This window comes from Brassica napus, chromosome A2 (genome assembly GCF_020379485.1).
Source record: "Brassica napus cultivar Da-Ae chromosome A2, Da-Ae, whole genome shotgun sequence".
Lineage (NCBI taxonomy): Eukaryota > Viridiplantae > Streptophyta > Magnoliopsida > Brassicales > Brassicaceae > Brassica > Brassica napus.
The window spans coordinates 19,497,687-19,515,442 of NC_063435.1; the positions used below are offsets into that span (position 1 = coordinate 19,497,687).

A 17,756-nucleotide genomic window follows, 5' to 3' on the forward strand; every position below is an offset into this window, starting at 1 on the left:
GTCTGTTCTTTTTATTTAGAGTCTGTCAAACTCATTATGCAATTTTAATCATCTATTTAATCAAAAACCTCTATCTGATTTGGTGATTCATTTGTTCTTTGAACAATTTGATTGTGAGGAGTGAAAACCCAAAACAATAAACAAACTTTCTAGTTGACTGATGTGTCAAATCCATAACTTGAAAGAGGAGTATCTGGGGCCATTATGCGGCTTCAGTGTTTCCATTCAATCCATCAAACGTATCCATAAACCTGTTCGGAGGAAGCTAGTTAGATGGCTGATCATCTATCAACCCTAATCATCCATCAAACCATCAATCATCATGTTCCTGTTAGATCCAACCAAAATCAAAGTGGAAATTCTTGGGAAGAAGTCATCAAATGGTATCTGAGCAACCACTCTGTAAATCTACAGGTTCTGGGTTATTATTCAATCTCTAATCTATCAAAGTCTAAAACTTTTTAGGATTTCAAGTTCTGGTCTTTGGGATTTTCATCTTCTAAATCTGGGTATATCTATTCTTATCAATCTATTATATGTCTATCTGTTTGCAAGCGAGGAAATCAGATATATATAAAAAAGAAAGAAAAATTAAAAATATTCCAGAAAAACCGAGTTCAGTCTAGGAAAATAGGACTGAGGTTTGATATAGAAAGTTATTCTTTATATACAATCTTTGAATTCAATAACTGCTTCTCTGCGCTTAGTTTCTTGATCTTTCTTCTGAAGTTGGACTCTGCAACCGATGTCTAACATGAACTGGCTGATATTAGTATAGATAGTGATTATCAATAACTAGTTAATAAATTAATATCATGTATAGATTTAGTCTTATCTTTATAGATAACATCCTAAGAAACCTAACAACATGTTGTTTAACACAATTCTAGTGATCAATAAAAATCATTACTGGACAATATTTCTACATTAAGTTACCTTTAGGTTGCAAGGAAATGTATTTTGGTCGAATTTCCACTCCTTCCCCTTTGAAGATATTGTTAATCTATTTCTCTGTGGATTCAGTTTGGGAGAGGACACTAGTTATGGTTTTTCACCCTCACATATTGGAATCAAAGCTAGCCGACGGCACAGTTATGCATTTTAGCTGATTTCCTTGGTCTAGGGAAATTAGAAAGAGAAAATTACTAGAATGTTATAGAAAAGTTGGTCTATTACTAGAATGTTATACATCTTTTAAAAATTACTAGAGTGTTTTGATACCCCTAGTAAATGACAATAAGGGCCTTTGGTTAGTTTTTTTAATTGAAATGATTTTTAAACAGTAAATCCACATCACTAATTAAGTATCCACATAATCAATAGAGAACAATCAACCATCTCTTTAATTACATAACGTTGTAATAAAAAAACACAATAACACAACACAAATTCGTCGAAGAACTAAAGGAATCCTAACCACATATTTCCTAAAATCGTCATCGACATTGAGTTTACTGCCTCTTCCTTGAACTAACTCTCTGTCTTGTCTTCTCTAATATCGTCTTCCCCAAAATCGTCTTCCCCGAAATGGTTGTCTCCAATCGTTTTTACGAAATATTTTTCGCTGCAATCGCCTGAAATCCTCTTTTCTGCTGCATTTTTCGAGTTTGTGGCTGAGTTTTAATTTATGTTGTGGCTGAGTTACTTTTCTTTTACGGCTGGTTTATATATGCAGTTGTGGCTGAGTTACTTCTCGCCAATTTCCGAAAACCTTGTTATAAGAAGTGTGCGTTCCGAGGAGAAAAGACAAATACATTCCAAAAAACACCCAGATCGGCAATTGTGGGATGTATTTAATTAAGTTTGCTTGTGATTTCATATCCATATATGGATAATCTAATTTTTTTTCAGATCTGAGTGAAAGAGAAATTTGAACAAAAAGAAAATAAAGGAGACAAAAAGAAGTGACGTATTCAGCAGAGACGACACAGAGGAGTTCATTGAAGCTTGGATACATGGATGAATATCAGAATGGTGCAGAAAACATGTATTTTTGGTTTTCTATGTAAAAAACATAACTCACCCATGTATTGTGTGTTTGATTTATGCTATGTTTACACTATTCATTCGTGTCGTTTATATACCACAGCCGTGTTGTTTACATAACTCAGCCATACCTCAAACATACCCTAAAATCATAAAATGTTTAGATAACTCAGCCGTATCGTTTAGATAACTCAGCCGTATCATTTATATAAATCAAAAATACCTCAAACATACCCTAAAATCGGAAAACTGAATCCAAGTACTTTAAGAAGTTATATTGAAGATCATCTTATCAATATCAAGTGAATATAACTCAACTGAATGTGTATAGTTTCTTGAATTTCAAGTTGAGACTTTAACTTGATCTTGAGATATATATTCTCTTACAATCACTTATACAATTCTTACTTACAAGACTCTAACTTTAATCTTTTCTTAAATATAAACCTCAAACCATAAAGTTTATCTTTGAACATTAAATCCAATATTTTTATTATTATTTAAAGTTTAAGGTATATGTCTAAAGTTTAGGTTTATTGTTTAGAGTTAAACTCAAATTTTAATCATTTAAAAAAATAATCTTTAATTTAAAGTTCCATTTTAAATTTTGATTTAAACCCGTAACTACATTTTATAAATTTAAGCAATTTTAAAAAAAAAAAATGAAAAGAACTAAAATTACAAATTATATTGCTTTTTTCATGACCATTGATTGATTTTAGTCTAAGGGTTCAATATTTTCGATATAAAATTTTAATATTTTATAACGTTTTAAAATTTAAACTACAAATATTAAAAATAAAATTATAAAGTTAAATATTTTGAAAACATGATCTCAAACCACATCTATTTCGAACCTTTAACCCTAAACCCTGAACCACATACATTGACCTGTACCATAAAACATTAAACTTCAAACTTTTTTAAAAAATTAATTAATCGTCTACCATAAATTTTAACTACAAATGTTAAAACTCTAATATTTTTGTTATTTAAAAATATAATCTTAAATCTTAAATCGAAACCCAAAACACTATATACCCAACCCTAAACTTACTCAGTTATATACCCTAAACTTTAAACTTCATATTTAAACCACACATCAAAAAATCAACATATAATCATAAAATCCAAGTTTTAAAATATAAAGCTTTATCAAAAATACACTTTAATATAAAATATAATTTTAACCATCAAAATTAGAACACTAACCATTGATTGTTTTAATCTAAGGGCTACAAATCCATCTAGTGGTTATCTTCTATCTTCTTTCTCATTGGTTAGATTTTTTAGTACAAGGATTACAATTCTTGACCATTGATTAGTTTTGATCTAATGGTTTAAAATGCATTTTTTTTCTTCACTTTCTCTCTTCTATTTGACGTCTCCTTCTCCTCTTCTCTTTGTTTCTGGAGTTCTTTACAGTTCCAGATCTTCTTCATCTCTTTCACTTTCTGTCTAAACAAGAGAGATTCATACATTATCATTCATTTCTTATGCCTTAGTATATTTGGTTTGTAAATCTTAGAAGTGAGAAAAGAAGAAACGTCAAAGAAGAAAAGAAGAAACGTCAAAGAAGAAAAGAAGATTGTCGGCGAAGAAGAGAAAGTGTCGAAGAAGACTGGTCTTCGCCATCATCACGGATATTGAGCTCGTAGCCATCTATACTTGCCGACGTCGTCCTTGTTTCAGTTTCTCAGATCCATTTTTGCCGGTCTCCATCTTCACCGTAGTCACCACTACCACCGCTTGTCACCACACTGGTCACCTCTCTCTCTTTCAATATCTCTCACTCTTTCTCTGTCTTTTGAATTTGTTCTTGTTACTAGAAGGTGGATAAGGCAGAGGATCTTGATGGTGGAGGAGATAACAAAACCGTTGTGTGGCTTGAAGACGTTGGAGCTCTCATGGTAACGGGACTGCGGTGGCAAAGGAAGAAGACAATAATGACCTCCCGTCTCTCGTGATATGGAAGAAACACACGGTGGTTTAGTTAGGTTTAGATTTTGTCAACACGGCTGCAAGCTTTTTTGTTTTTAGGTTTTAGAATAGGGTTGGTTTATAATTAAACTCAGCCGTAACGTATGCATAACTCAGCTGTAAGTGTGCATAACTCAGCCGTAACGTTCCTATAACTCAGCCGTTAAGTGTAATATGTTTCACGACGTTTCGTATTTTGGGCGGGAAAAAATATTTTGGGCGGGAAAAAATCATTCTTTCAACTCTGAACACAATATTTAGACTTTAATATTTTCTTAAATTTGAACCTCAAACCCTAAACTATAGAACTATAAAGTTATAAAAATTATAAAGTTTGTCTTTTGAACACAATATTAAAATTTTAATCTTTTCTTAAATTTGAACCTCAAACCCAAAACTATAGAACTATAAAGTTATAAAAATTATAAACTTAGTCGTAATCTATGCGTAACTCAGCTGTAAAGTATGCATAACTCAGCCGTAACGTATCTGAATGGTATAAGTCAGCCGTAACATATTTGAATGGTAAAATTCAGCCGTAACATTCCTATAACTCAGCCGTTAAGTGTAATATGTTTCGTGACGTTTCGTGTTTTGAGCGGGAAAAAAATATTTTGGGCGGGAAAAAATCATTCCTTCATCTCTGAACACAATATTTAAACTTTAATATTTTCTTAAGTTTGAACCTCAAACCCTAAACTATAGAACTATAAAATTATAAAAATTATAAAATTATCTTTTGAACACAATATTAAAATTTTAATCTTTTCTTAAATTTGAATCTCAAACCCAAAACTATAGAACTATAAAGTTATAAAATTATAAACTCAGTCGTAACGTATGCATAACTCAGCCGTAATTTGATTATAACTTAGCCGTAACGTATGCATAACTCAGCTATAAAGTATGCATAACTTAGCCATAACATATCTGAATGGTAAAAGCCAGCTGTAACATTCCTAAAACTCAGCCGTCAAGTGTAATTTGTTTCGTGACGTTTCGTATTTTGGGCGGGAACAAAATATTTTGGGCGGGAACAAACTCATTCCTTCTACTGTGAACACAATATTAAAACTTTAATCTTTTCTAAAACTTGAACCTCAAACCCTAAACTATAGAATTATAAAGTTATAAAAATTATAAAGTTTAATCATTTGAAAACAATATTAAAACTTTAATCTTTTCTTAAATTTGAACTTCAAGCCCTAAAACTATAAATTTATAAAAATTATAAACTCAGCCGTAATGTATGAATAACTCGGCCGTAATGTAAGGATAATTCAGCCCAAATGTATGTGTTGGAGACTTAATGTATGAACTAAAGTTATCATATTCAGATGACGCACCATCTGAGTCATCAAACATATAAACTCAGCTTTCAAATTCATCATCTTCTTCGTCTTCTTTCATTTTCTTATTTTTTTTGTTCAACTCTCCTCTTTTCTTACAATTTACGGGGCTTAATTTCTTCATCTCTCTCTTTGAGTCTTTTTTCTTCTGCAAGACGACGAATCCAATGAGAGAGGGAGCAGCAGGATATAGGACCGCCATATATGAAACTGGAGGAGGGGAAACTTCTTCTTTAACCGATCATCATCGAAAACAACGACGACTGTAGTAAATATGTCTCAAATTTACGGTGACCGATCATCACCGTAATGTTCCTATAACTCAGCCATCAAGTGTAATTTTTTTCGTGACGTTTCAGATTTTGGGCGGGAACAAAATGTTTTGGGCGGAAACAAAATCATTCCTTCAACTCTGAACACAATATAAAACTTTAATATTTTCTTAAATTTGAACCTCAAATCCTAAACTATAGAAGTATAAAGTTATAAAATTATAAAGTTTATCCTTTGGACACAATATTAAAACTTTAATCTTTTCGTAAATTTGAACTTCAAACCCTAAACTATAGATCTCAGAGAAAGATGAAGAATAAGATGAAGAAGATAGATAAAAAAGATGAAGAATAAAGATAACATAGACCATTATTTTACTGTTGTAACATTAGACAAGTGATGACATGGCAAATCTGAGTTGATGACATGGCGGATGACATGGAAAATCAGTTAGTCAGCCGCCAAACGAATATAGAACTCATCATAAATAAATTAGCCCTCATGTACAATGTAAGACAGCCGAAACGTGGAACTATTTCAGTAATAAATCAGCCGTAATTAGGATGCAAAATCATAAGTCAGCCGTATCGTCAAATAAATCAGCCGTCAAACGAATGATATTCTAGTAATTAATCTTTCGCTAATAAGTCAGCCGTAAATAAGCTGAGTTTACTGTTAATCCATCCAATTATGGCTGATTAAATATAACTCAGCCGTAACAACATCCCATAAGTCGGTCGTAAATTCAATAACTCAGCCAGTCGATGTTCATTAACTCAGCCATGGAAACATAACTCAGCCATGTCCTAACTATAACTCAGCCGAATTTTCCAGAAATCAAACCGCCAATGTGTAAGTCAGCCATAACGCGTGTACGTAAGTCAGCCGTTATCTCATAAATCAGCCAGATTTATGTAAATCATCCATAACTAACAGCTGACTTATGTTTTTAAGTCAGCCGTTTTCTCTTAAGTCAGCCGCATTGTTTAATTCAGCCGCAACGTAGAAATAACTCAGCCGCAACGACGTATATAGCGCTTTACGGCTGACTTAATGAAAACACGGAACCAAATTCCTACGTGGCGCCAGATTTTTGCTTATGTGGCACTAAAAAGTAATGGCATTCTTGTAAATACATTTTTTCTCATAACATAAAGAAAGGGCACGCTAGGTATAAAAAAAATGGCAGTAATAAAAAAAAATTGTATAGTTCTAGTCAACTGTCCTAAAATATTATATATTTGAGTAAACTTCCCAATTAGAAATGCATAATTATGGTTCCTTGTAATCTCTATCCACCAAAAAGGGCATAGTACAAGAATTTCTGTTTTGCCATTTCTAATAGATGGTCAAAATCATCCGAAGAAAAGTCTTAAAATATTATTTTTCAACTACTGTCAGAAGAGCTGAAAGATTTGTTATCAAACGGCATTCAAGCATTTGTTATTTAAACCAAGTAAACTTATTTAGTATGAGCTTTGTTTACGAGCACGATAAGCGCTAGTTAAATGTTCATGGTGTTGAAATGTATTAATGAGATTTATTTTTCCAGATTAATATCTAGAGAGATAGAGTCCCATGTGCACCTTATTAGTAATCGAGCACAAACATTCTTTACACAATAACTATGCCACAACCGTTTTATTTAAAACACCTAATTTAGTCTATGTACAAGTGAAACTGTGTAAATGAAGCAAAATCTTCATTGTTGAAGCAGTTTAGGTGCAAATTTTGTTAAGAAAGCGATCTCATCTTTAGAAATCTTCACCTTTGTCCTCTCCTCTCCAAACATAATCATAGACTTTCTTCCATCGTCTTCTTCTTCATCTTCCTTGTTCCTAACCGAGATACTGGCGATGGCTTCAGAGATCTCCATGACCATATCAACGATCACTCCCTCCACACCCATCAAATATTGTAAGTAAATCACCTCCACGGCATTGCTGAAATTATTAAAGATAAATTTATGTACGAATAAAAAACAGAGGAGAGGAGAGAGGAAGGACAACAAATATGAACTCGAAAGGATGTTATTTGAATTTACTTAAGCTGGCCATATGATATAAGTGAAAGTTTTGAATCCTGGACTCTTTGGACTGCGTTAGGGGTTCTTAGTATGGCCTTAACCTCAGAAACAATCCCTTGCAAGCCACCTTCTTTGCAAATCTTGATGGCCTCGTCGAATGAGTTTCTTCTCACATCCTTATAGATCTCACATCCTCCATTTGTTAAGAAGAATACCTAAAATATATATAAGCATTTCAGCTACATAACCCAGTTTTTTTTTAAATAAGCGGGAGTGTTTCAAACGCCAGTTTCTGGTGGGAAGTAATTAATCAGTGTCATGATGGTACGGATAGGAAAAAGAAACCAAAGAAGTAATCTTACGGGATAACTTATTTGCATATTCCTGATGAGTAGAGCTGCATCAGGATGAAAACTAGAGAAGATTATGGGCCGGTTCTCCGCATGCTCATTCACAACCTGTTCATAAACAATTGATAACCAGATGTTAAATCAAGAACAAATATCAGATGGGTGAAAAATATGCTGTTTACCTTCAAGATGTTGCCAAGAGTTTTACGTAACGCTTCTTCTCCATACACAGTATTATCGTCGAATTTGAGCTCGATATTGAACCCTACGGACCGTTTAACTTTCACAAAGGCATCTTGAAGGGTGCACAAAGGATCATCCTTCATGACTTTCCACTCAAAGATTCGTCCGTCTTTTGTCTTCCTGAACATAGGCTTCACATTTGCGCCATCCTTTTGTGGTCCATAAGAGAGAAATTCATGTAAAGGCATTTCAGTTACTCTTTTCTCAGTGATTACTCCCTGAAAAAAATTGATACCAACTTTGATGATTTCTAATTTTGGTGATCAGAACAATTTTCTACCAGTAAAAAACGATTATCTATGTGAAAAAGAAAGAAAAAACTAACCTTTTCTTGTGTGAACATAAAGATATCATGGAAAATTACAGGGTAACCATCTCTTGTTACCTACAAAATAGTTACATGCTTTATTTAGACTGTCAATGCTTTTTTTTTGTCAACGGCTGTCAATGTTTCAAACGCTAAATTATGCAATTTGTATTTATCTATATTATTAAAATTAAAGTACATTTGAGATTTTTTTGAAAACATAGATAGCAATATAAAAAAAGAAGTATAGTGTTGTTTGGAAACATGGATAAAAATATATTATGCAATTTGCGTTTATCTATATTAAAAAACTGAAGTACATTTGAGAATTGTTTGGAAACATAGATAGCAATAAAAAAAAGTGTAATATTGTTTGGGAACATGGATAGAAGTATATTAAGAAATAATAATAATAGGCTTATGTTATTAACAAAAATAGGAAGTCCATTATATTTTACTCTCTCCTTTCTACAAAGATAGAGTTTTAAGTATTTTCACACATATTAAGAAAACACATTAAACTACCATAGTAAATGTATTATTTTCTGTAATTTTCAATAACTCTTAACCAATAGGAACTCAGTAAAGTCAATTAATTTTCTTGAAGTTTATAATTTTGTAATAGAAAACACAAAAAATACATCTTTGTGAAAAAAAAAAATTCTTCTAAAAAGTCTATCTTAATGGAACAGAGGGAGTATTATATTATAAAAATTTAACTATATGAGCTAATTTTAAAATATGCGAAAATAGCTCAATCCAATTTCCTAAAAACATCTTATGTCTAAAATAATCATAAAACAAAATTTAAACTTTATATACATATATCAAATCAAAATAATAACTTAAAATTGATTTATATCAAAAATTGATTCAAAATATATATATATATATATATATATATATATTCAAAAATTGATTTTAATTAAAATATTTTCCAATAACCATTATAAAAAAATATTTTCAATATATATAATAAAAATACAATACAAGCCCAATTTCAAACACCAAATTAAATTATGGTTTTATATTTCACATTAAATTTAAAAATATAATATATGTGATTATTTATGTGATTTTACATATATAATACTATTAATTGTATGATTACTTATATGATGGTACATATAAAGTACGATTAATTACATGATGACACAATATGATATATAATAGTGAGATAAAAAAAAATAGCAACATATTTTTGAAAAAATACATCCAGGCACACGGATTAAAGTCTAGTTATATTTAAAAACAAATCTTCACTTCAAAAAATGAACAATATTTTTTATTAAATATTTAAATAAAATTCCTTTTGCAAACACGTTAATTGCAAATGGAATGTTCCTTCTGTTTTTCTGTTGCTGTTTGTGTTTGGTGTTTACAGTTACAATTTACTAAAAGCAAAATTATCTAACACTAAAACTTGTGGTTTCAAATTCAAAGTAGTAATTTGCATGCAAAAGCAAATATAATATAAGAACTAATTGAAACCGTATCATCGATATGATTTGTGGTTTCTTTCTTGATAGGTGAAAAATCAAACCTGGACATCAAATTCAACGAAGTCAATGGGAAAATCTGCAGCAACATTGAAAGAAAGAATAGAATTTTCTTTGATGGATTTCATTTTCTCGTCCGGAGATTGAAGCATGTTCATCCCAAATCCTCGGTGACCCATCACAACAAATTTAGGAAAACAAAATTCATCCTTCGTCTTATCATCTTCAACACCTAAGACCAATCATAAGAAACTCAAATAAAGAAATAAAATGAGATTTTCTTAAGAATCAATTTTATATTTAGTACCTGATGAAAACTTGGCAGAAGATACCGACAATGCCATAGGCTCGAGAGCAATGTTAATTTCTTGCTGAACAAACTTAAAGTTTATAGAAACAATGATTGTGAACGAAAGAAGCAGAGGGAATCTCCATATTGACAAGATCAGAATATTCCATTCGATACAAAAGAAGTGTCTAGAGATCGAATGGAATAATCTTCAGGTTTTTTTCTTACCTTGAAAACAGTTCCTCTTGATTTATTCGGTGAATCTCATTCTCTTTGATTATTTTGATATCTTTTGTTTTGTCTTTTTTCTGGACGATTCTCTTTGGTTCGCGATTTATAGGACAGATGGAGATCGTTTTATTTAGACGAGTATATATATACACTAGAATAAAACAATTTTCTTCTTTTTTTGGGAATGTGCTGAGTTAATATTTAGGTTAGAATGGCTGCTAAAAATGAATGGGAACATTTTGGATAAATTGTTCTGATTACCAAAATAAGAACAGAATAAGTGTTTATATTTATTGTTAGAATAAGTGTTTACATTTGTTTTTTTTTTTTGTTTTTTCTGTTATTTCTAAATATGTATATCATTTATAAATTTTACCAATTTAATTATATATTTCCATTCTGTTGAGTGGGAATTTTGCTCCCATGCATATTATTTTCTATGTCTACATCTAACTTGTCAAATGAATCCATATTTTAATTATATTACTATTAAACATTGATATATTTACGCACTAAATATTGGTGTATTTATGTACAGTACAACTACAAATACATAAAGCACATCTTTAATGGCTTGTTTAAAACAAGATAACGGATAACATTTTTATCCAAAATGTTCGCATACTTTTATTATTTCGTATTGAAAAATGAAGATTAGTTTTAATTAAATGATAATTGTTAGAATGGCTGCTAAAAATAGTAAAACAAATGTATGGGAACATTTTGGATAAAAATGTTATACGTTATCTTGTTTTACACAAGCCATATGTTTTATGTATTTGTACTGTACATAAATACACCAATATTTAGTGCATAAATATATCAATATTTAATAATAATTTAATAAAAATATGGATTCATTTGACAAGTATGGGAGCAAAATTCCCACTCAACAGAATGGAAATATATAATTAAACTGATTAGTCCGCTCTACGGGCGGGGAAGTTTACGCTATAACTATTGTATATGAAAATATATCTTAATTTTTTTTTGAAAATTTACTTTAAATAAAATAATAAATATAATATTTTTTTTAAAAATAAAATTGTATTTATTAAAATTTATTGGCTTGAGTTGAAAGAACCACTACATTTTTTTGGTTATAGAATACACAATTATGAAATTAAAAAGTTAAGAAAATGTAATGATTTATATTTCTTATTTTATTTCTATTTCACTTTGATACAGTTGACGAAAATCTAAAGTATGAATAACTATTTTTTTAATTTCTAAGAGTATAATTTTAATACTATTACAATAATTAATTGTCTCCCGATTATAAATTAATCCACTTCCACGCTAAATCAATTGAAAATATAATGTAATGTGATAAAATTATAAGAATTTATATTTTAAAGTAATATATAAATAGTTTCAGTAATGTCACAAATAACAATTAATCTATATTATTTAACAACAAAATGATGTTTTAAAACAAACCAAACCAGAACCAAAGTGGAACCAAAATTTATTAGTCAGTTTCTACTATTATTATCCAACCGGAACAAAAACATTAATAGCCAAACTGAAATTCATAAATAGTCAGTTCCATTGTTCATTGTCTAAACACAACATGAAACACTTTGGTTGCCTCTATACCATTTGGTTTTCGGTTTGTTTTGGGTTTTTTTCTTGGTTTTCTTGTTTTAAAGATACATTGTCATGTCCCCGATCCTAGATAGGATCGTCCGGACGGACTGTGGTGTGAGGCAATGCACTGATCAGGTCATCTGACTTGAGACAAGCGTACCATGGTCCAAATTGATGGTTAAGAACGTCAGACAGCTGAGACTTAACCTGGATACGATGGAGACAAGTTAAATAGAGCTGGACGAGTGATCTGGGAGCTGGACGAGGTCCGGATCAAGCTCAGTCAGCTCAATAGAGTATGGAGTCAGCTCACTCAGTGTTGTTCAGCTTACGGGAGCTGATGGACTAGCTCACTCAGCTGGGGACAACTGGTGGGCAGCTCATCTCAGCTTGGCGGAGTGTTCCGGTCCGGACCAGTGTGGTCAGGTCCGAGCAGTTACCGAGCCGGTCCGACGGTCCGTGTGGGACGACGGTCCATGTGCGATCCTGACCAAACCAGGCAGTAAGACAAAGGCCAGGGGTTGATTTTCATGTGGGAACTGCTAAGGGAGCAGTTGGGCGGCTATGGGAGCGGTTTTGGGCGAAAAGGTACAAGGGGACAAGTGGCATCTCCTTGGCCAATCCCTTGTAACCGATCCGCCAGAGCAGTTACTGGTCTCTCTCTCTATAAATACAGACCATTGGGGTCGATTTTGAGCATCATTTTTCCTAGGGAAAGCCCTGAAGAAATCGTGAGAGAAAAGAGAAGAAAGAGTGGCCGGCGGCTTGAAGAGAAACCGTGTGTGGTCATGCTTGATCGATTCCGACCAAACCCTGACCGTGTGAAGCAAGGTGGATACCAGACAGAGAGAGAAGGAGAAGGAGAAGGACTTGGCGCCCTGGAGAACAGACGCCTAAGGTTAGTGGTGTGGTTTGCAAACCATCGGAGATAGCCGGTGGTTGATCCGTCCGAGTCTATGGTTCGATCTGTTTTGTTGGTTACACCCATTTCCACTTTCTGATTACTTCATCTTATATTCTGAATGATTATGGTGTAGTCTGTGGGTTCAGACTTGATGGCAAGGAACCATGGCTTGGCCGGTTCTGGAATGATGCCCATGGCCTTAGTCGGGCGGTTCATGATCAGAATCCATATGGTCTGGGTCGATTCATTGGATTCTGATTATGGGAATCTATTAGTTGGGATTTATCATGAGTTATAGTGAATTTTAATTAGTTCTTGGAACACTTTTGAAATCGGTCAGATTTGGCCTGATGTGTAGACTGATGATTAGTTATGGAACCAGTCATGCAATGATAGTTCCTTGTCTTAGGTTATTTGATCATTTTCTTGTGTGTTGTGTTTGTGGTTCCAGGTACAGACTTGTACCGTGGTAAAGGAAAGGAACTGTGAGGACTCCAGACATAGGAAGATGTGTGGTGATTGAGTCATTGTTGATAGATGTGAAGTACTGATAACCTATTGTGCTAGTTGTGAACTTATGATAGCCTACTGTGCAACTTATGTATTAAGGACGAATGAATGTTGTATGGATCTTGTTTTAATTATCTATAAAATAACAATTTTCCTTACTTGAATATGATAGTCTAAGTGTGATTGAATGAACCTCAAAACTCTGAAAAATACTTAGAAAAATATTACACTTGGAATCGGAAGTAAAGGAATCGAACTGAATATAATGTTTAAGTAAGCCGCCGTCTAGTTGGATTGAGGAATCCATGATCGGGCCTTACAAGTTGGTATCAGAGCTGATTGATTCTAGGATTTGCTTGGATTATTGGGATCACCATCTATTCGGCTGTTGAGACTCACGGTAAGGGTGTTGTTTTCCCTTGTGTTGAATGCTTGGTTGCATAATCTTAGGATTGGATTGAGGTTTTGGATTATGTTATGAACTAACCTTTCTTTGTGTTGTAAATCCTAAGGGTACTAAGAGGAAGTCTAAGAAGGGAAAGGAGGCTGCTGGAGCATCCGGGATTGTTGAGGCTGATAGGGTCGATCCGACTCAAGTGTTGCGTACTCAGGTGTTTCCTACTCAGGTGTTGCCGACCCAGACGGGTCCGGTCAACAATAAAACCGGATTGCCGCAGGGACCAATCCTTTCGACTGAGTTTAACAGGGAAGATGCTGGTGATAAACGTGATCAGAACCAGGAGCAGGAAGCTGAAACTTCCCGTACGGATGAACGGGTTTCTGGTGGTGCTAAGGATGTTGAGTGTGGTCCGGAAGGGGAAGTGGCCGAGCCTTCCATGAGGGAAGTGCTGGAGGCTGTGAAGCTCATGGGAGCACAGATGGTGACACTGACCCAGGCATTCATACCTTTGGTGAATTCATCTGTGGGTCAGGTTACTCCTCCGGTTCGTGTGGCTGCCCGGGCTGCTCCTGAACGTTTGAGATCAGAGGCTGAGGTGGTAGAGCTCGGCCCACCGGACAGAGTGGTGCGTAAGGTTGATTACTGATATACCATGGATTTGACCTATTTTCACCCATGGTATATAAGTATTTTACTATCTATATACTATATATTCTATCATATTAGGTATGTTTTCAGGTTCAAAAGTATCTTGGAGTAAAGTGATGATTATGGAGCATTTAGGAGCTTAAATGAGTATTCATCCGAGCTGACCATTAGAGGTTGATACAAAGAAGTCACAATCGATCAATGCATATCCAGTGTCGTCGATCGATACAGAAGAGAAGCCTCGACGATTGAAGATTAAGATCGATCGATGTACATCATGTACCATCGCTCGATGTCGAGACACGGAAGCACGACTTGGTTCCAGCTGACTTTAAACCCAATACTTCACCAAATAACAAGATTACCCCTAGCGAGTTTTTAACCTAATAGATATATACTTGTCTAAGTGTTAGGAGAAAAGAGAGCTTTGAGCCACCTTTGTATTCTTATTTTCAGCAGAGAGTTTTAGGAGAAAAGATCATAAAGATATTTGTGATTGGAACTCCATTGATTCATTTATTCTATTCTATACAGTTATTATTTAAATTTTGTGTCATGAATTGCTTAGCTATGTCTGAGTAGTTTACTTGTTAGATTCATGGTTCAAATAAGTTAGAGGGATTAGCCCCAACTACAGATTGCTAAGTTGTGGTATTCATTGATTGATTGTTTTTAATGCTTGTTCTAGATTAGCTACCTAGAATATTGAATCTAGGAATCTGCATGAGTCAAGCATCCTTGACCATCCAGTCCTGAACCTAATCTGTCATACTAGACAACTGGAAAAAAGCTACCGCTGAACTAGAAAGCTAGTGAGCATTATCAACTTACGCCTAAGACTTAACTAGAAGCATCAATCAATACTGTCTTCTGACAATCGATCGATATTTGCGAAAGGTGTATTGATTGATATCCCTATAGGACCACTGATCGACACTTTCTTGTGATCAATATACGACAGTTGAGATCCAAGATCTTGTTAATTAACCAGTGAAACATTGCCATCGCTGATCACTGTGTCTAAGGGGTTGAGCTCTAATATATCATGCATGCAACTGATAGGCATCTACCACATGATAATTCTCTCCATGTCATTTAAATATTATGGGACCGTTACGGCCTCTGTTAATTTAAATATAATTCTCCACATTGTCTTGAAAGGTTTCAAATCGGAGACAGAGTTAAATCCATCCATGAGTTTGCTTGAGAGTTTTTTTTTGCTTGAGATAATTTTCTGCTTGAGAGAGAGGTAGAGAAGAAGGATGATATGAGTCGATCAATTGTATAAGCCATATATTTATAGTGAAAAATATACTACACGTTTTAATTAAACGGAAGGTGTATAATGTGATTGAGCAATCAATCATTTGTTACCATATTTGGCTAGTTTGAACAACTAAGTTTCCTAGAGATGCAAATTTGTCAATTTGCTTCAATCTTGCACTAATTAGATTATTTCAAAGATTGAACTTGTGCAGCAAGTATTGCATGATTATCGTGAATATAATGTGTATTCAAACCAAGAAAATCAATCATAATGGCTTAGGGATAAATGCGAAGATATTATAGGAAACATCAAGAGGAAATATAGGAAATTCTGTAAAAGAAATCAATCAGAAAGAGGTGTTATAGGAAACAAATAGAAAACAAACTTTGATTGATCATCAAACATTACTGGCACTTAATATAAAAAATACTAATAATAGAAAATAAATCACTTGAGCATGTATTGATCATCAAATACTTTTTAGTATTTTTAAGAAAACAAACTTTGAATGATCATCAAACATTAATTTTTTGTTTCTTATAATTTTCTTTTTTGTAATATGAAACTTGATTATTGGCATCTATATTCATTTTGAATAAAAAATTAGACCAATATGTATGTCCAGAAAAAGAGTAATGTTCTTGTATTGATACAAATTAATGAAAAAACTTCAGTTAAGATAAGTAACAAATTAATGAAAAAACTTTGGTTAAGGTAATTAAACACAAGAAATAAATGATTTAATGTGTTACGAATATATGTAGATAAAGCTAAGGTAATTATAATATTTTGATCAATGGCATGTTGTGTAATTACTCAAGTTAATAAAGAGTTTTTAAATAGAATATGTGAGAGAGCTTGTGGAGTTGCCACGTAAAAAAAATGGCATACTTGTAATAAACACATGAACTAAAAGTTATTTATTTTAAATGCTCCCCAAATAATAAGAAGGGGATATGTGTTTATTCTTCTTATTGCTAGTATAGTTTTTTTTTGTATATGAGTTATCATTAATAGTTATGATTAGTTTACATGAATTTTTCTAGGATCAATTCTCAGTTTTAGTTTAATGATTTCGGTCATCGGCAAAGTCTTTAACTAACTCATCCAAATTAAGTGAATATTTTTTAAAATGGAAATGAATTTCCGGATTATAATAACCCGTTGTAGAACCAAACCGAATACATTTTCGGATCAACCTATTTTTATATGATTTACTAAACCCGAACCGAATCCAAGTAAACCCGAACCAAAACTAAACTGAACTTTTATAATATCTGAATGGATTAAAAGATTGTGCTCTCAAAAACCTGAACCCGAATTGACTCCGATCCGAACCCAATTAGACATCCGAACACCTATGCCTACCTGTAATAACATGAGAAAAGTGGAATATCAAAATCCAAAAAAAAAATCTCTGTTTTTTTCTTATAAGAAATAAAACTAGATTATGATCCGCACGTTTGCGCGGAATTATTTATATTTATAACTGATGTTTTCAAATTAAAATTTTATGATTTGATAATATTTTATAAATCTCTGTTAGCGTATTTTTTTAATTTTCGGTTTGGTTCCCTCACGCGCTCTAATTAAACTCAGAATTTTGTCAGGTTCCTAATATTGTTATTTAAACCAAACCAACAACTAAAATAACTAATTCCAAACAAAACCCAAATTTATAAATAACTGAGTGGTTAGTATATTTCATGAAGCGAAAACCAAAAATCATAACTAAACCGGAAAAACCAAAGACTAAAAAATACAATCTATAGATGAACCGTAAACCAAACACCCATACCTAAACATATTAAACATACCTAAACATATTAAATTCTATTAGTAAATAAACAAATATGTAAATAAATTTTTTAAAAAAATAATCCCAAAAAGCATAATCCCCTATA

General features: G+C 32.8%; 1 protein-coding gene across 1 annotated transcript; it reads right to left on the bottom strand.

The window, feature by feature from the left end:
• Positions 1-7,106: 7,106 nt before the first annotated feature.
• On the bottom strand, positions 7,107-10,370 carry LOC106409941 (glycerophosphodiester phosphodiesterase GDPD3). The gene is made up of 7 exons (XM_048759436.1): positions 10,321-10,370; positions 10,058-10,245; positions 8,533-8,592; positions 8,147-8,425; positions 7,977-8,072; positions 7,633-7,829; positions 7,107-7,531 (listed from the first exon to the last, which is right to left on the bottom strand). The coding sequence occupies exons 1-7, from the start codon at positions 10,355-10,357 to the stop codon at positions 7,291-7,293; spliced, it is 1,098 nt and encodes a 365-aa protein (XP_048615393.1). The 5' UTR covers positions 10,358-10,370; the 3' UTR covers positions 7,107-7,290.
• Positions 10,371-17,756: the final 7,386 nt, after the last annotated feature.

What these genes read in the sequence shown, in the direction of transcription:
- LOC106409941 (XM_048759436.1), bottom strand. Translation starts at nt 10,357, where the DNA reads ATGGCATTGTCGGTATCTTCTGCCAAGTTTTCATCAG. An exon ending in TCGTTGAATTTGATGTCCAG is followed by an intron (nt 8,593 to 10,057) that starts GTTTGATTTTTC and finishes ACTATTTTGTAG; the next exon opens with GTAACAAGAGATGGTTACCC. An exon ending in CTCTTGGCAACATCTTGAAG is followed by an intron (nt 8,073 to 8,146) that starts GTAAACAGCATA and finishes GTTTATGAACAG; the next exon opens with GTTGTGAATGAGCATGCGGA.